Below are 16,445 nucleotides of genomic sequence, written 5' to 3'. Positions count from 1 at the left end.
CAAGTGCACTATAGAGGTTATAAGGGGCTATTTGGAACGCTATATTTGTGTAGTTGAGAATCTAAGACACCAAACAAACCCTATTTTGAATGAGGAACTAGAGTCCTTCAAGAGAAACAACAGGTGAATACAGCAGTTGTTCAACTCGTCTTTTATTCATTCATTCCTTTATTATTGCTGTGTTTTTCTCTCCTTCAAAGTGTTGGAAAGAAAAGCCGCCCTCTCTTCAGCTCCTCCGATTCCTTCTTGCCAATCACCAGTCCACACCTGTACTGCCGTCCAATCATATCTCTCCTTAACCACCACCTCATCACCTCAACCTGCCATCCAGAATAAGCCTACATTTAGAGTAGGTACTATTGTTCAATTCATTTTAAGTCTTCAGTTTAACTCAATCTCATTATCTCACTCTCATAAGGCCAGGAGTTGTTCTTGACCATGTGACCTGACCAGAAATAAAGCCCTAGACTAGTCATGCATATAAATATATCTGTTATTGTTGTAGTTGTCATACAGAAAGCCTGTGTAAGTATGGAGATGAGACAATCGCCATGTTTCTCACCATGAGACCATGTTTACAGACAATTACTGAACTAACCCTGTTATTAACCTGTTATGACACTTTTTCCTATCGCTCGCTTCCTCCCATTCCCCAAATGAACAAACACTCAGCAGCAATGTCACTATCTCCTTCATTTAAACTGAGACCCAAACTCTCAGGCTTAGCAAAAATACCCTGTCATTCAGAACTTCAGAGAGATAGATAGATAAATAGAGAAAGTGAAATAGAGAGAGAGAGATATAATTCATCAGTGAGTTTGTCTTTTCTCCTGAGGCCTCTCGCTGATTCCCAATTATCGTTCCACTCTGTAGGTCTTCTGATCAAAGCTAAAAATCCCTGAAAACCTTTTGCCACTAAGTGGGGCTGTTAAACCTTTCATGCCTCACCATTCATCTAATAACACCATTCCACTTGGAACCATATGTTAGGTTTCACTGCTGATCAGGCCATTTGCCAGCTTTTCAGATCAGAGCTGTTTACTAGCCCTAAAACCAACATTCAGCCAATCACGTTGCCTCTTCTAGCCCTAAAACCAACATTCAGCCAATCAAGTTGGCTTTTCTAGCCCTAAAACCAACATTCGGCCAATCACGTTGGCTCTTCTAGCCCTAAAACCAACATTCAGCCAATCATGTTGCCTCTTCTAGCCCTAAAACCAACATTCAGCCAATCACGTTGCCTCTTCTAGCCCTAAAACCAACATTCAGCCAATCACGTTGCCTCTTCTAGCCCTAAAACCAACATTGAGTATGAGTGTGAGTGACCAAACACACATCATCAAACTACCACACTGTGAGTATGAGTGTGAGTGACCAAACACATCATCAAACTACCACACTGTGAGTATGAGTGTGAGTGACCAAACACACATCATCAAACTACCACACTGTGAGTATGAGTGTGAGTGACCAAACACATCATCAAACTATCACACTGTGAGTATGAGTGTGAGTGACCAAACACATCATCAAACTACCACACTGTGAGTATGAGTGTGAGTGACCAAACACATCATCAAACTACCACACTGTGAGTATGAGTGTGAGTGACCAAACACATCATCAAACTACCACACTGTGAGTATGAGTGTGAGTGACCAAACACATCATCAAACTACCACACTGTGAGTATGAGTGTGAGTGACCAAACACATCATCAAACTACCACACTGTGAGTATGAGTGTGAGTGACCAAACACATCATCAAACTACCACACTGTGAGTATGAGTGTGAGTGACCAAACACATCATCAAACTACCACACTGTGAGTATGAGTGTGAGTGACCAAACACATCATCAAACTACCACACTGTGAGTATGAGTGTGAGTGACCAAACACATCATCAAACTACCACACTGTGAGTATGAGTGTGAGTGACCAAACACACATCATCAAACTACCACACTGTGAGTATGAGTGTGAGTGACCAAACACATCATCAAACTATCACACTGTGAGTATGAGTGTGAGTGACCAAACACATCATCAAACTACCACACTGTGAGTATGAGTGTGAGTGACCAAACACATCATCAAACTACCACACTGTGAGTATGAGTGTGAGTGACCAAACACATCATCAAACTACCACACTGTGAGTATGAGTGTGAGTGACCAAACACATCATCAAACTACCACACTGTGAGTATGAGTGTGAGTGACCAAACACATCATCAAACTACCACACTGTGAACCAAACACATCATCAAACTACCACACTGTGAGTATGAGTGTGAGTGACCAAACACATCATCAAACTACCACACTGTGAATGAGTGTGAGTGACCAAACACATCATCAAACTACCACACTGTGAGTATGAGTGTGAGTGACCAAACACATCATCAAACTACCACACTGTGAGTATGAGTGTGAGTGACCAAACACATCATCAAACTACCACACTGTGAGTATGAGTGTGAGTGACCAAACACATCATCAAACTACCACACTGTGAGTATGAGTGTGAGTGACCAAACACATCATCAAACTACCACACTGTGAGTATGAGTGTGAGTGACCAAACACATCATCAAACTACCACACTGTGAGTATGAGTGTGAGTGACCAAACACACATCATCAAACTACCACACTGTGAGTATGAGTGTGAGTGACCAAACACATCATCAAACTACCACACTGTGAGTATGAGTGTGAGTGACCAAACACAGTTCCATCACCACTTCTCTTCCATTCGCTGTTCCTTTTCTATCACTTCCCTGTTCCTTTCTTCATAACTCTTCATAGTCTGATGTCTGAGAGAGGGCAGCTGTTCTCAACACCACAGCACTTCACATCCAACGTTCCCACAACGTTCCCACAACATTCCACTTTGACTTCCGTAACGCTTGGTGTTGAACACCCTGTAAATGAGTTGAGAGTATGTAATGAAATACATTTAAAGCATCTTGACTACTAACTTGTCACTGACACTATAGGCTACATTAACAGTGAAAGACTTCTGCTACATGATTATTCTCAATTCTCTACTTATTTACCAATAACAAATAAAATCATTATTCTCTATAAAAATACTAGGATCTGTCCATATGGCAATAATTTATAGAATAATAGATCATTTCATGTTCCTTTTCTGTGAATGTGTTGAAATATGTTCAGGTCATGTACAATTCTGTCCAGCTGTGTGTTGTGAAAGGACAGAAAAACTAGTCTTGAAATCCAGCTCACTCAACATTTTAGGAATATGGACCGAATGAGGCCTACAAAACACTATTGCATTTCAGAGTGCGTTAGAAGCTCTGATAACAGTCTGTGTCAGTCATTTTATTGTGTGGTGTCTGTTGCAGCATCAGTCAGCTAGGAGCCCCCAGCCCCAGAGGCCTCTAATGAAGTCACGGCCTGTAGTAGCTCTCCCAGCCCGTCTTCCTAGCTCCGTTGTGGGACACTGGAGTCCTCAGGGCTGCTGTCCAGCAACTCATCCTCTGAGAAGCTGATGTGCAGACAGGTGTCATTGATGGGGGAGGAGAAGGGGAGCGTGTGCTCGTAGCTGTCCTCGTGTGTGCCTGGGGTGGTGGTGACGCATGACAGGGGCGCAGATTCCCCCTTCATGTCTTCTAGGGGGCTGCCACAGCCGCTAGAGGCAGTCAGGAACGCCCCCCTGTCCCCAAACGGGTCCTCTTCGTCGTGGAGAGGCGAGAGATGCGATTTAGTCTCGGAGCGGACGCCGGAATCCTCGCTAGCTGAGCCGCACGAGCCACTTTCGCCGCCTCCGTTGCTGAGCTGGTGGAAGTCTCCTGAGAGTCCGGAAGAGAGGGAGCAGGGCGTGATGTCTGGGAAGGACAGGCTCTCGCTCCGGCTCGGAACGCCACCATTCCCGTCTACTTGTGTGGTCAGGGGCATGGTCAGCGGGTTGAACTCCAACCCCGGAGAGACAGTTCGGCTGGCTCGCTTACGGTTGAAGGACGGGGGAGGCGGGTCCAATTTAGGGATGATCTGTTTAAACCTGTCAATCAGAAAAGAGAGTTGGATTTAATCGAAGGTCACATCTCAAATGACACCATATTCTCCATGTAGTGCCCTACTGTGATGAACTACTTTAGACCAGAGCTGTGTAGACCAGAGCTGTGTAAACCTGGCGATTTAAGGGCATCGAGGGGCACCCCACTCTGTTCCCTATAGTGCACTACTTTTGACAAGTAGTGCACTATATGGGGGTATTAGGGTGTCATTTGAAATGCAGGCTAAGTGAAATATGTGTCTTATATTCCTCAAAATGTCAAATAGTGTCAATAACATGAGCTACTGCTCTTAATGTAAATGTAGTGAATAGTGAGTGTTTTCTCTATAACATGCAGGGGCATTTAAAAGGGAAATAAGCCTAGCTGTTTACATTTTCACAGTGACACTTCCATTCTTTAAACCCAATGCACTTTGAGGTAAGCCGCTGCCCGATGGGAGCTGTGTGTGTATGTGTGTGTGTGTTTGGTGAGAGCAGTCTGGGCACTTATCTTGGTCCCACAGCTCCCCTGTTGGGAGGAAGAGGGGAAGAGAAAGAGAGAGAGAGAAAGTGAGAGATGAGAGAGAAAGGGAGCTGCAGGCTTTCCTCTCCTCTGTCGACAGCACCAAACACACACTATAAATAGCTGCATTGCAGTCTCCCTGTTTAGACCACAGAAAACCCATGGTGGTTATACCACACACACACACAAACACAAACACTATGCAGTACCAGTCAAACGTTTGAAAACACCTACTCATTGAAGGGTTTTTCTGTATTTTTACTATTTTCTACATTGTAGAATAATAGTGAAGACATCAAAACTATGAAATAACACACATGGAATCATGTAATAAACAAAAAAGTGTTAAACAAATCCAAATTTATTTTATATTCTTCAAAGTAGCCACCCTTTGCACAGCTTTGCAGACCCTTGGCATTCTCTCAACCAGCTTTACCTGGAATGCTTTTCCAACAGTCTTGAAGGAGTTCCCACATACAGTATGCTGAGTACTGGTAATTCTAATGAACTTATCCTCTGCAGCAGGGGTAACTCTGGGTCTTCCTTTCCTGTGGCAGTCCTCATGAAAGCCAGTTTCATCATAGCGTTGTCACATGAATTGATGCTGGAGAGATGAAGCAGGTACGGGGAGTCAAACATTTAATAAAGAACGGACATGGAACCAGACAGGAACAGCGTCAGCAAAGTAAGAATACAGACAAAAGACAATGAATGCAGCAGTGGGGAACAGAGCAGGGAACTGACAAATATAGGGGAGGTAATAACAGGTGATGAGTGAGTCCAGGTGAGTCCAATATCGCTGAGGCGTGTGACGAGGGAAGGCAGGTGTACGTAATGGATGGCAGGAGTGCGTGATGCAGGGCAGCCTGGCGCCCATAAACGCCGGGGGGGAGCAGACGTGACAAGTGCTTGATGGTTTTTGCGACGTAATGGATGGCATGGTATGGACTCTTGGTTTTAACCTGAAGAAACTTTCAAAATTCTTGACATTTTCCGGATTGACTGACCTTCATGTTTTAAAGTAATGATGGACTGTCATTTCTCTTTGCTTAGTTGAGCTGTTCTTGCCATAATATGGACTATCTTCTGTATACCAACACTACCTTGTTACAACACAACTGATTGGCTCAAACACATTAAAAAGGAAACAAATTCCAATAATGAACTTTTAACAAGGCATACCTGTTAATTGAAATGCATTCCAGGTGACTACCTCATGAAGCTGGTTGAGAGAATGCTAAGAGTGTGCAAAGCTGTCATTAAAGCAAAGGGTGGCTACTTTGAAGAATCTCAAATATAACATATATTTTAATTTGTTTAACACTTTTTTGGTTACTACATGATTCCATAGTTTTGATGTCTTCACTATTATTCTACAATGTAGAAAACCCCTGGAATGAGTAGGTGTGTCCAAACTTTTGACTGGTACTGTATATACAAAAGTATGTGGACAGCCCTTCAAATGAGTGGATTCGGCTATTTCAGCCATACCTGTTACTGACAGGTGTATAAAATGGAACACACAGCTATGTAATCTCCATAGACAAACATTGGCAGTAGAATGGCCTTACAGAAGAGCTCAGTGACTTTCAACGTGGCACCTTCATAGGATGCCACCTTTCCAACTAGTCAGTTTGTCAAATTTTTGCCCTGCTAGAGCTGCTGTGAAGTGGAAAATTCAAGGATCAACAACGGCTCAGCATCGTGGTAGGCCACACATGCTCACAAACACGACCGCAGAGTGTTGAAGTGTGTAGCGAGTAAAAATCATCTGTCCTCGGTTGCAACAGTCACAACTGAGTTCCAAACTGCCTCTGGAATCAACGTCAGCACAAGAAGTGTTCGTCGGGAGCTTCATGGAATGGGTTTCCATGGCCGAGCAGCTGCAAACAAGCCATGCGCAATGCCAAGCGTCGGCTGGAGTGGTGTAAAGCTCGCCGCCATTGGACTCTGGAGCAGTGGAAACGCGTTCTCTGGAGTGATGAATCTCAGTCCGACGGACTAATCTTGGTTTTGGAGAATAGCAGGAGAACGCTACCTGACCGAATGCATAGTTCCAACTGTAAACTTTGGTGAAGGAGGAATAATGGTCTGGGGCTGTTCTTCATGATCCAAGCCCCTTAGTTCCAGTGAAGGGAATTCTTAATGCAACATCAGACAAAGAAATTCTAGACGATTCTGTGCTTCCAACTTTGTGGTAACAGTTTGGGGAAGGCCCTTTCCTGTTTCAGCATGACAATTCCCCCGTGCACAAAGCGAGGTCCATACAGAAATGGTTTGTCGAGATCAGTGTGGAAGAACTTGACTGGCCTGCACAGAGCCCTGACCTCAACCCCATCGAACACCTTTGGGATGAATTGGAACGCTGACTGCAAGCCAGGTCTAATCGCCCAACATCAGTGTCTGACCTCACTAACGCTCTTGTTGCTGAATGGAAGCAAGTCCCCGCAGCAATGTTCCAACATCTAGTGGAAAGGATTCCCAGAAGAGTGACGGCTGTTATATCAGCAAAGGGGATCAACATATTAATGCCCATGATTTTGGAATTAGATGTTGATGAGCAGGTGTCCACATACTTTTGGTCAGTAGTGTACATCTGTAAACACAGCCAAACACACATGTGCGCACACAAACACACACAAGCAAAGAAACACACACATTCCTCCCTGTTTCATTCATTCTATTTGTTTGTTTTGTTTCCTAAGTGAAGCTACGACAGCCAACGAGTGAAGCCTGTTTGTAGTGTGTGAGCTGTTATGAGTTGTAACTGGTCTCTAGTTAGCCTCTCTAACTGGCCTGGTCTCTAGTTGTATGTACTGTGTTATGTAGTTTTATGTAGCCTGGTCTAGTTGAATAGAATGGTGTGTGATGTGTAGTTATGTAGTTTTATGTAGCATCTATGTGTATAAGTTTTATGTAGCCTTATAGTTATAGAATGGTGTGTGATGTGTAGTTATGTAGTTTTATGTAGCCTGGTCTCTAGTTTAGTTATAGAATGGTGTGTGATGTGTAGTTATGTAGTTTTAAGGCTTCATTAAGCCTGGTCTCTAGTTGTAGTTATAGAATGGTATGTGTAGTTATGTAGTTTTATGTAGCCTGGTTCTAAATAGGTGACACTGGCTGTTGTTCCTAGTTGTAGTGTGTAGTTATTGTAGTTGTATGTAGCCTGGTTTCTAGTTGTGTGATGTGTATGTTATTATGTAGTTGTATGTAGCCTGGTTTCTAGTTGTGTGATGTGTAGTTATGTAGTTTTATGTAGCCTGGTCTCTATGTGTAGTTATTATGTGTTGTATGTAGCCTGGTTTCTAGTTGTGTGATGTGTGGTCTCTAGTTGTGTGAGTTATTAGTTGTATGTAGCCTGGTTTCTAGTTGTGTGATGTGTAGTTATTGAGTTGTATGTAGCCTGGTTTCTAGTTGTGTGATGTGTAGTTATTGAGTTGTATGTAGCCTGGTTTCTAGTTGTGTGATGTGTAGTTATTGAGTTGTATGTAGCCTGGTTTCTAGTTGTGTGATGTGTAGTTATTGAGTTGTATGTAGCCTGGTTTCTAGTTGTGTAATGTGTAGTTATTGAGTTGTATGTAGCCTGGTCTCTAGTTGTAGTTATAGAATGGTGTGTGATGTGTAGTTATGTAGTTTTATGTAGCCTGGTCTCTAGTTGTAGTTATAGAATGGTGTGTGATGTGTAGTTATTGAGTTGTATGTAGCCTGGTCTCTAGTTGTGTGATGTGTAGTTATGTAGTTGTATGTCGCCTGGTCTCTAGTTGTAGTTATAGAATGGTGTGTGATGTGTAGTTATGTAGTTTTATGTAGCCTGGTCTCTAGTTGTGTGATGTGTAGTTATTGAGTTGTATGTAGCCTGGTCTCTAGTTGTAGTTATAGAATGGTGTGTGATGTGTAGTTATGTAGTTTTATGTAGCCTGGTCTCTAGTTGTAGTTATAGAATGGTGTGTGATGTGTAGTTATGTAGTTTTATGTAGCCTGGTTCTCTAGTTGTGTGATGTGTAGTTAGAATGGTGTGTGATGTGTAGTTATGTAGTTTTATGTAGCCTGGTCTCTAGTTGTAGTTATAGAATGGTGTGTGATGTGTAGTTATGTAGTTGTATGTAGCCTGGTCTCTAGTTGTAGTTATAGAATGGTGTGTGATGTGTAGTTATGTAGTTGTATGTAGCCTGGTCTCTAGTTGTAGTTATAGAATGGTGTGTGATGTGTAGTTATGTAGTTTTATGTAGCCTGGTCTCTAGTTGTGTGATGTGTAGTTATGTAGTTGTATGTCGCCTGGTCTCTAGTTGTAGTTATAGAATGGTGTGTAGTTGTAGTTATAGAATGGTGTGTGATGTGTAGTTATGTAGTTTTATGTAGCCTGGTCTCTAGTTGTGTGATGTGTAGTTATGAGTTGTATGTAGCCTGGTCTCTAGTTGTAGTTATAGTGGTGTGTGATGTTTATGTATGTAGCCTGGTCTCTAGTTGTGTGATGTGTAGTTATGAAGCCTGGTGTTGTGTGATGTGTAGTTATGTAGTTGTATGTAGCCTGGTCTCTAGTTGTAGTTATAGAATGGTGTGTGATGTGTAGTTATGTAGTTGTATGTAGCCTGGTCTCTAGTTGTAGTTATAGAATGGTGTGTGATGTGTAGTTATGTAGTTTTATGTAGCCTGGTTTCTAGTTGTGTGATGTGTAGTTATGTAGTTTTATGTAGCCTGGTCTCTAGTTGTAGTTATAGAATGGTGTGTGATGTGTAGTTATGTAGTTGTATGTAGCCTGGTCTCTAGTTGTAGTTATAGAATGGTGTGTGATGTGTAGTTATGTAGTTGTATGTAGCCTGGTCTCTAGTTGTAGTTATAGAATGGTGTGTGATGTGTAGTTATGTAGTTGTATGTAGCCTGGTCTCTAGTTGTAGTTATAGAATGGTGTGTGATGTGTAGTTATGTAGTTTTATGTAGCCTGGTCTCTAGTTGTGTGATGTGTAGTTATGTAGTTTTATGTAGCCTGGTCTCTAGTTGTAGTTATAGAATGGTGTGTGAAGTGTGGTATTAGACACAGTAGGAGCGAGGGGGTAATAAACAGTATTTTACAGTGAGTCTGACTGAGTGGTTGAATCTCTAGCTAGCAGCTCCCCAGACAGTCTGTGTGATTTCCATATGTTTGACTCAGCACTTCTGTCCTGTCTGCTGTCTGGGCTTCCATACACTCCCTCCCAGTGCTACCACTCCTCTCTTTCTCTTTCCCCCTCCTCCCCTCTCTCTCCCTCCCTCACTCCTCCTCTCTTTCTCTTTCCCCCTCCTCCCTCCCTCACTCCTCTCTCTAGCTCTTTCTCTTTCTCCTTCTCCTCCTCTCAATTCAATTCAATGTAAGGGCTTTATTAGCATGAGAAACATGTGTTAACATTGCCAAAGCAAGTGAAGTAGATAAAAAAAATAAAGTGAAATAAAAAATACAACTTAACAGTAAACATTAAACAAACAGAAGCTCAAAAAGAATAAAGACATTTTATGTCTATATGCAGTGTTTTAACGATGTGCAAATAGTTGAAGTATAAAAAGGAAAATAAATCAACATAAAATATGGGTTGTATTTACAATAGTGTTCTTCACTGGTTGCCCTTTTCTTGTGGCAACAGATCACAAATATTGCTGCTGTGATGGCACACTGTGGTATTTCACGGTGGTCTTTCTTAATAGCAAGGCTATAGTACATAGTCAAAGCTTTCCTTAATTCCGGGTAAGTCACAGTGGTCAGGTATTCTGCCATTGTGTACTCTCTGTTTAGGGCCAAATAGCATTCTAGTTTGCTCAGTTTTCTTTGTTAATTCTTTCCAATGTGTCAGGTAATTATCTTTTTGTTTTCTCATGATTTGGTTGGGTCAAATTGTGTTGCTGTCCTGGGGCTCTGTGGGGTCACTTTGTGTTTGTTGACAGAGCCCCAGGACCAGCTTGCTTAGGGGACTCTTCTCCAGGTTCATCTCTCTGTAGGTGATGGCTTTGTTATGGAAGGTTTGGGAATCGCTTCCTTTTAGGTGGCTGTAGAATATAACGTCTCTTTTCTGGATTTTGGATCATTAGTGGGTATTGGCCTAATTCTGCTCTGCATGCATTATTTTGTGTTTTGAGAATTATTGGTTGGTGAGCAGACCTCAGACCTCACAACCATACAGGGCATTGGGTTCTATAACTGATTCAAGTATTTTTAGCCAGATCCTAATTGGTATGTCGAATTTGATGTTCCTTTTGATGGCATAGAAAACCCTTCCTGCCTTGTCTCTCAGCTTGTTCACAGCTTTGTGGAAGTTACCAGTGGCGCTGACGTTTTGGCAGAGGTATGTATAGTTTTTTGTGTGCTCTAGGGCAACGGTGTCTAGAAGGAATTTGTATATGTGGTCCTGGCAACTGGACCTTTTTTGGAACACCATTTGTTTTGTCTTACTGAGATTTACTGTCAGGGCCCACTCTCTACCTCTATCTTTCTACTTGCCTCCTCTCTCTGCCTCGCTCTTTCTACTTGCCTCCTCTCTCTGCCTCGCTCTTTCTACTTGCCTCCTCTCTCTGCCTCGCTCTTTCTACTTGCCTCCACTCTCTACCTCTCTCTTTCTACTTGCCTCCTCTCTCTGCCTCGCTCTTTCTACTTGCCTCCTCTCTCTGCCTCGCTCTTTCTACTTGCCTCCTCTCTCTGCCTCGCTCTTTCTACTTGCCTCCTCTCTCTGCCTCGCTCTTTCTACTTGCCTCCACTCTCTACCTCTCTCTTTCTACTTGCCTCCTCTCTCTGCCTCGCTCTTTCTACTTGCCTCCTCTCTCTGCCTCGCTCTTTCTACTTGCCTCCTCTCTCTGCCTCGGTCTCCTTCTCCCTCCTTTCGCTGCCTATCTGTCTCCTTCCCCCTCCTTTCGCTGCCTATCTGTCTCCTTCCCCCTCCTATCTCTGTCTGATTCCCCTCCTCCCCCTCTCTGTCTCCCTCTCGTTCTCCTTCTACCCTTACCCCTCTCTCCCTTACCCATCTATTTCCCTCTCTCTTTACCCCTCTCTCCCACTCTACCCCTCTTTGTCCTTCTCTCTCTTCCCTTACCCCTCTCTCCCGCTCTACCCCTCTCTCTGCCCCCTTCACTCATGCCCCCTCTCTCTTTCACTATCCCATTTTCTCTCTTTTGCCTGCTCTTTCAGTCTCTTGTTCTCTCTACCTCCTCCCTCGGTTTTTATTAATCTCTATCTTGTTCTCACATGCATATCTTTCTCCCTAGCTCTGCTTCCCTGCCTTCAACTCCCTCCACCTTTCTCTATCTCCCTCCTTCTGTCTCGCCCTCCTGACTCACCTTCCTTCTGTTCATCTCTATCCCTCCTCTCCTTCTGTTCATCTCTATCCCTCCTCTCCTTCTGTTCATCTCTATCCCTTCCCTCCCTCTGTTCATCACTCTCCCTCCTCTTCCTCTGTTCATCACTATCCCTCCTCTTCCTCTATCCCTCCTCTCCCTCTGTTCATCTCTATCCCTCCTCTCGGAAGACATACAGTACTTCCGGCGCCGACAGAGATGGCCGCCTCGCTTCGCGTTCCTAGGAAACTATGCAGTTTTTTGTTTTTTTACGTGTTATTTCTTACACTAGTACCCCAGGTCATCTTAGGTTTCATTACATACAGCCGAGAAGAACTACTGAATATAAGATCAGCGTCAACTCACCATCAGTACGACCAAGAATATGTTTTTCGCGATGCGGATCCTGTGTTCTGCCTTACAACCAGTGTAACCGAGTGGATCACATGCAGCGACCAAAAAAAAAAAATGACTCAGAAAAAGAGGGAAACGAAGCGGTCTTCTGGTCAGACTCCGGAGACGGGCACATCGTGCACCACTCCCTAGCATTCTTCTTGCCAATGTCCAGTCTCTTGACAACAAGGTTGATGAAATCCGAGCAAGGGTAGCATTCCAGAGGGACATCAGAGACTGTAACGTTCTCTGCTTCACGGAAACATGGCTAACTGGAGAGACTCAATCCGAAGCGGTGCAGCCAGCGGGTTTCTCCACGCATCGCGCCGACAGAAACAAACATCTTTCTGGTAAGAAGACGGGCGGGGGCGTATGCCTTATGGCCAACATGACATGGTGTGATGAAAGAAACATACAGGAACTCAAATCCTTCTGTTCACCTGATTTAGAATTCCTCACAATCAAATGTAGACCGCATTATCTACCAAGAGAATTCTCTTCGATTATAATCACAGCCGTATATATCCCCCCCCAAGCAGACACATCGATGGCTCTGAACGAACTTTATTTAACTCTCTGCAAACTGGAAACGATTTATCCGGAGGCTGCATTCATTGTAGCTGGGGATTTTAACAAGGCTAATCTGAAAACAAGACTCCCTAAATTTTATCAGCATATCGATTGCGCAACCAGGGGTGGAAAGACCCTGGATCATTGTTACTCTAACTTCCGCGACGCATATAAGGCCCTACCCCGCCCCCTTTCGGAAAAGCTGACCACGACTCCATTTTGTTGATCCCTGCCTACAGACAGAAACTAAAACAAGAAGCTCCCACGCTGAGGTCTGTCCAACGCTGGTCCGACCAAGCTGACTCCACACTCCAAGACTGCTTCCATCACGTGGACTGGGAGATGTTTCGTATTGCGTCAGACAACAACATTGACGAATACGCTGATACGGTGTGCGAGTTCATTAGAACGTGCGTTGAAGATGTCGTTCCCATAGCAACGATTAAAACATTCCCTAACCAGAAACCGTGGATTGATGGCAGCATTCGTGTGAAACTGAAGGCACGAACCACTGCTTTTAATCAGGGCAAGGTGTCTGGTAACATGACTGAATACAAACAGTGCAGCTATTCCCTCCGCAAGGCTATCAAACAAGCTAAGCGCCAGTACAGAGACAAAGTAGAATCTCAATTCAACGGCTCAGACACAAGAGGCATGTGGCAGGGTCTACAGTCAATCACGGACTACAGGAAGAAACCCAGCCCAGTCACGGACCAGGATGTCTTGCTCCCAGGCAGACTAAATAACTTTTTTGCCCGCTTTGAGGACAATACAGTGCCACTGACACGGCCTGCAACGGAAACATGCGGTCTCTCCTTCACTGCAGCCGAAGTGAGTAAGACATTTAAACGTGTAAACCCTCGCAAGGCTGCAGGCCCAGACGGCATCCCCAGCCGCGCCCTCAGAGCATGCGCAGACCAGCTGGCCGGTGTGTTTACGGACATATTCAATCAATCCCTATACCAGTCTGCTGTTCCCACATGCTTCAAGAGGGCCACCATTGTTCCTGTTCCCAAGAAAGCTAAGGTAACTGAGCTAAATGACTACCGCCCCGTAGCACTCACATCCGTCATCATGAAGTGCTTTGAGAGACTAGTCAAGGACCATATCACCTCCACCCTACCTGACACCCTTGACCCACTCCAATTTGCTTACCGCCCAAATAGGTCCACAGACGATGCAATCTCAACCACACTGCACACTGCCCTAACCCATCTGGACAAGAGGAATACCTATGTGAGAATGCTGTTCATCGACTACAGCTCGGCATTCAACACCATAGTACCCTCCAAGCTCGTCATCAAGCTCGAGACCCTGGGTCTCGACCCCGCCCTGTGCAACTGGGTACTGGACTTCCTGACGGGCCGCCCCCAGGTGGTGAGGGTAGGCAACAACATCTCCTCCCCGCTGATCCTCAACACTGGGGCCCCACAAGGGTGCGTTCTGAGCCCTCTCCTGTACTCCCTGTTCACCCACGACTGCGTGGCCATGCACGCCTCCAACTCAATCATCAAGTTTGCGGACGACACAACAGTGGTAGGCTTGATTACCAACAACGACGAGACGGCCTACAGGGAGGAGGTGAGGGCCCTCGGAGTGTGGTGTCAGGAAAATAACCTCACACTCAACGTCAACAAAACTAAGGAGATGATTGTGGACTTCAGGAAACAGCAGAGGGAACACCCCCATCCACATCGATGGAACAGTAGTGGAGAGGGTAGCAAGTTTTAAGTTCCTCGGCATACACATCACAGACAAACTGAATTGGTCCACTCACACAGACAGCATCGTGAGGAAGGCGCAGCAGCGCCTCTTCAACCTCAGGAGGCTGAAGAAATTCGGCTTGTCACCAAAAGCACTCACAAACTTCTACAGATGCACAATCGAGAGCATCCTGGCGGGCTGTATCACCGCCTGGTATGGCAACTGCACCGCCCTCAACCGTAAGGCTCTCCAGAGGGTAGTGAGGTCTGCACAACGCATCACCGGGGGCAAACTACCTGCCCTCCAGGACACCTACACCACCCGATGCTACAGGAAGGCCATAAAGATCATCAAGGACATCAACCACCCGAGCCACTGCCTGTTCACCCTGCTGTCATCCAGAAGGCGAGGTCAGTACAGGTGCATCAAAGCTGGGACCGAGAGACTGAAAAACAGCTTCTATCTCAAGGCCATCAGACTGTTAAACAGCCACCACTAACATTGAGTGGCTACTGCCAACACACTGTCAATGACACTGACTCTACTCCAGCCACTTTAATCATGGGAATTGATGGGAAATGATGTAAATATATCACTAGCCACTTTAAACAATGCTACCTTATATAATGTTACTTACCCTACATTGTTCATCTCATATGCATATGTTGATACTGTACTCTATATCATCGACTGCATCCTTATGTAATACATGTATCACTAGCCACTTTAACTATGCCACTTGGTTTACATACTTATCTCATATGTATATACTGTACTCGATATCATCTACTGTATCTTGCCTATGCTGCTCTGTACCATCACTCATTCATATATCCTTATGTACATATTCTTTATCCCCTTACACTGTGTATAAGACAGTAGTTTTTTTGGAATTGTTAGTTAGATCACTTGCTCGTTATTACTGCATTGTCGGAACTAGAAGCACAAGCATTTCGCTACACTCGCATTAACATCTGCTAACCATGTGTATGTGACAAATAAAATTTGATTTGATTTTTTTCCCTCTGTTCATCTCTATCCATTATCCCTCCTCTCCCTATGTTCATCTCTGTCAGTTACTCTCTGAATGTGCATTCTCTTCCAATCTGTCACCCCTACCTCCATGCTGACTGGAAGACTTAATTTAATGAGGTGACAAACATACCAAGGTCTCCCTACTCCTCCCTACCCCTGGAGCCATTACTCTGGATGGCAGTAAGGTCTCCCTACTCCTCCCTACACCTGGAGCCATTACTCTGGATGGCAGTAAGGCAGTAAAGGTCTCCCTACTCCTCCCTACCCCTGGAGACATTACTCTGGCTGGCAGTAAGGCAGTAAGGTCTCCCTACTCCACCCTACCCCTGGAGACATTACTCTGGATGGCAGTAAGGCAGTAAGGTCTCCCTACTCCTCCCTACCCCTGGAGACATTACTCTGGCTGGCAGTAAGGCAGTAAGGTCTCCCTACTCCACCCTACCCCTGGAGACATTACTCTGGCTGGCAATAAGGTCACCCTACTCCCTACTCCTCCCTACCTCTGGAGACATTACTCTGGCTGGCAGTAAGGCAGTAAGGTCTCCCTACTCCTTCCTACCCCTGGAGACATTACTCTGGATGGAAGTAAGGCAGTAAGGTCTCCCTACTCCTCCCTACCCCTGGAGACATTACTCTGGATGGCAGTAAGGCAGTAAGGTCTCCCTACTCCTCCCTAACCCTGGAGACATTACTCTGGCTGGCAGTAAGGTCTCCCTAATCCTCCCTACCCCTGGAGACATTACTCTGGATGGCAGTAAGGCAGTAAGGTCACCCTACTCCCTACTCCTCCCTACACCTGGAGCCATTACTCTGGATGGCAGTAAGGCAGTAAGGTCTCCCTACTCCTCCCTACCCCTGGAGACATTACTCTGGATGGCAGTAAGGCAGTAAGGTCTCCCTACTCC

At 44.8% G+C, this 16,445-nt stretch overlaps 1 protein-coding gene across 1 annotated transcript in view; it reads right to left on the bottom strand.

Annotated features, from left to right (window-relative positions):
- Positions 1-3,109: 3,109 nt before the first annotated feature.
- The window catches only part of si:dkey-34e4.1 (carboxyl-terminal PDZ ligand of neuronal nitric oxide synthase protein), a 194,718-nt gene continuing 181,382 nt past the window's right edge, over positions 3,110-16,445 (bottom strand). The window contains exon 11 of the mRNA XM_042302558.1: positions 3,110-4,028. Within this exon, the coding sequence (XP_042158492.1) occupies positions 3,452-4,028 (577 nt within the window). The 3' untranslated portion in view covers positions 3,110-3,451. The remainder of the gene's footprint in view (positions 4,029-16,445) is intronic.

Source organism: Oncorhynchus tshawytscha, linkage group LG20 (genome assembly GCF_018296145.1).
Source record: "Oncorhynchus tshawytscha isolate Ot180627B linkage group LG20, Otsh_v2.0, whole genome shotgun sequence".
Lineage (NCBI taxonomy): Eukaryota > Metazoa > Chordata > Actinopteri > Salmoniformes > Salmonidae > Oncorhynchus > Oncorhynchus tshawytscha.
Note: the sequence above shows the minus strand (reverse complement) of the source record. Positions and strands in the feature narration are given on the sequence as shown.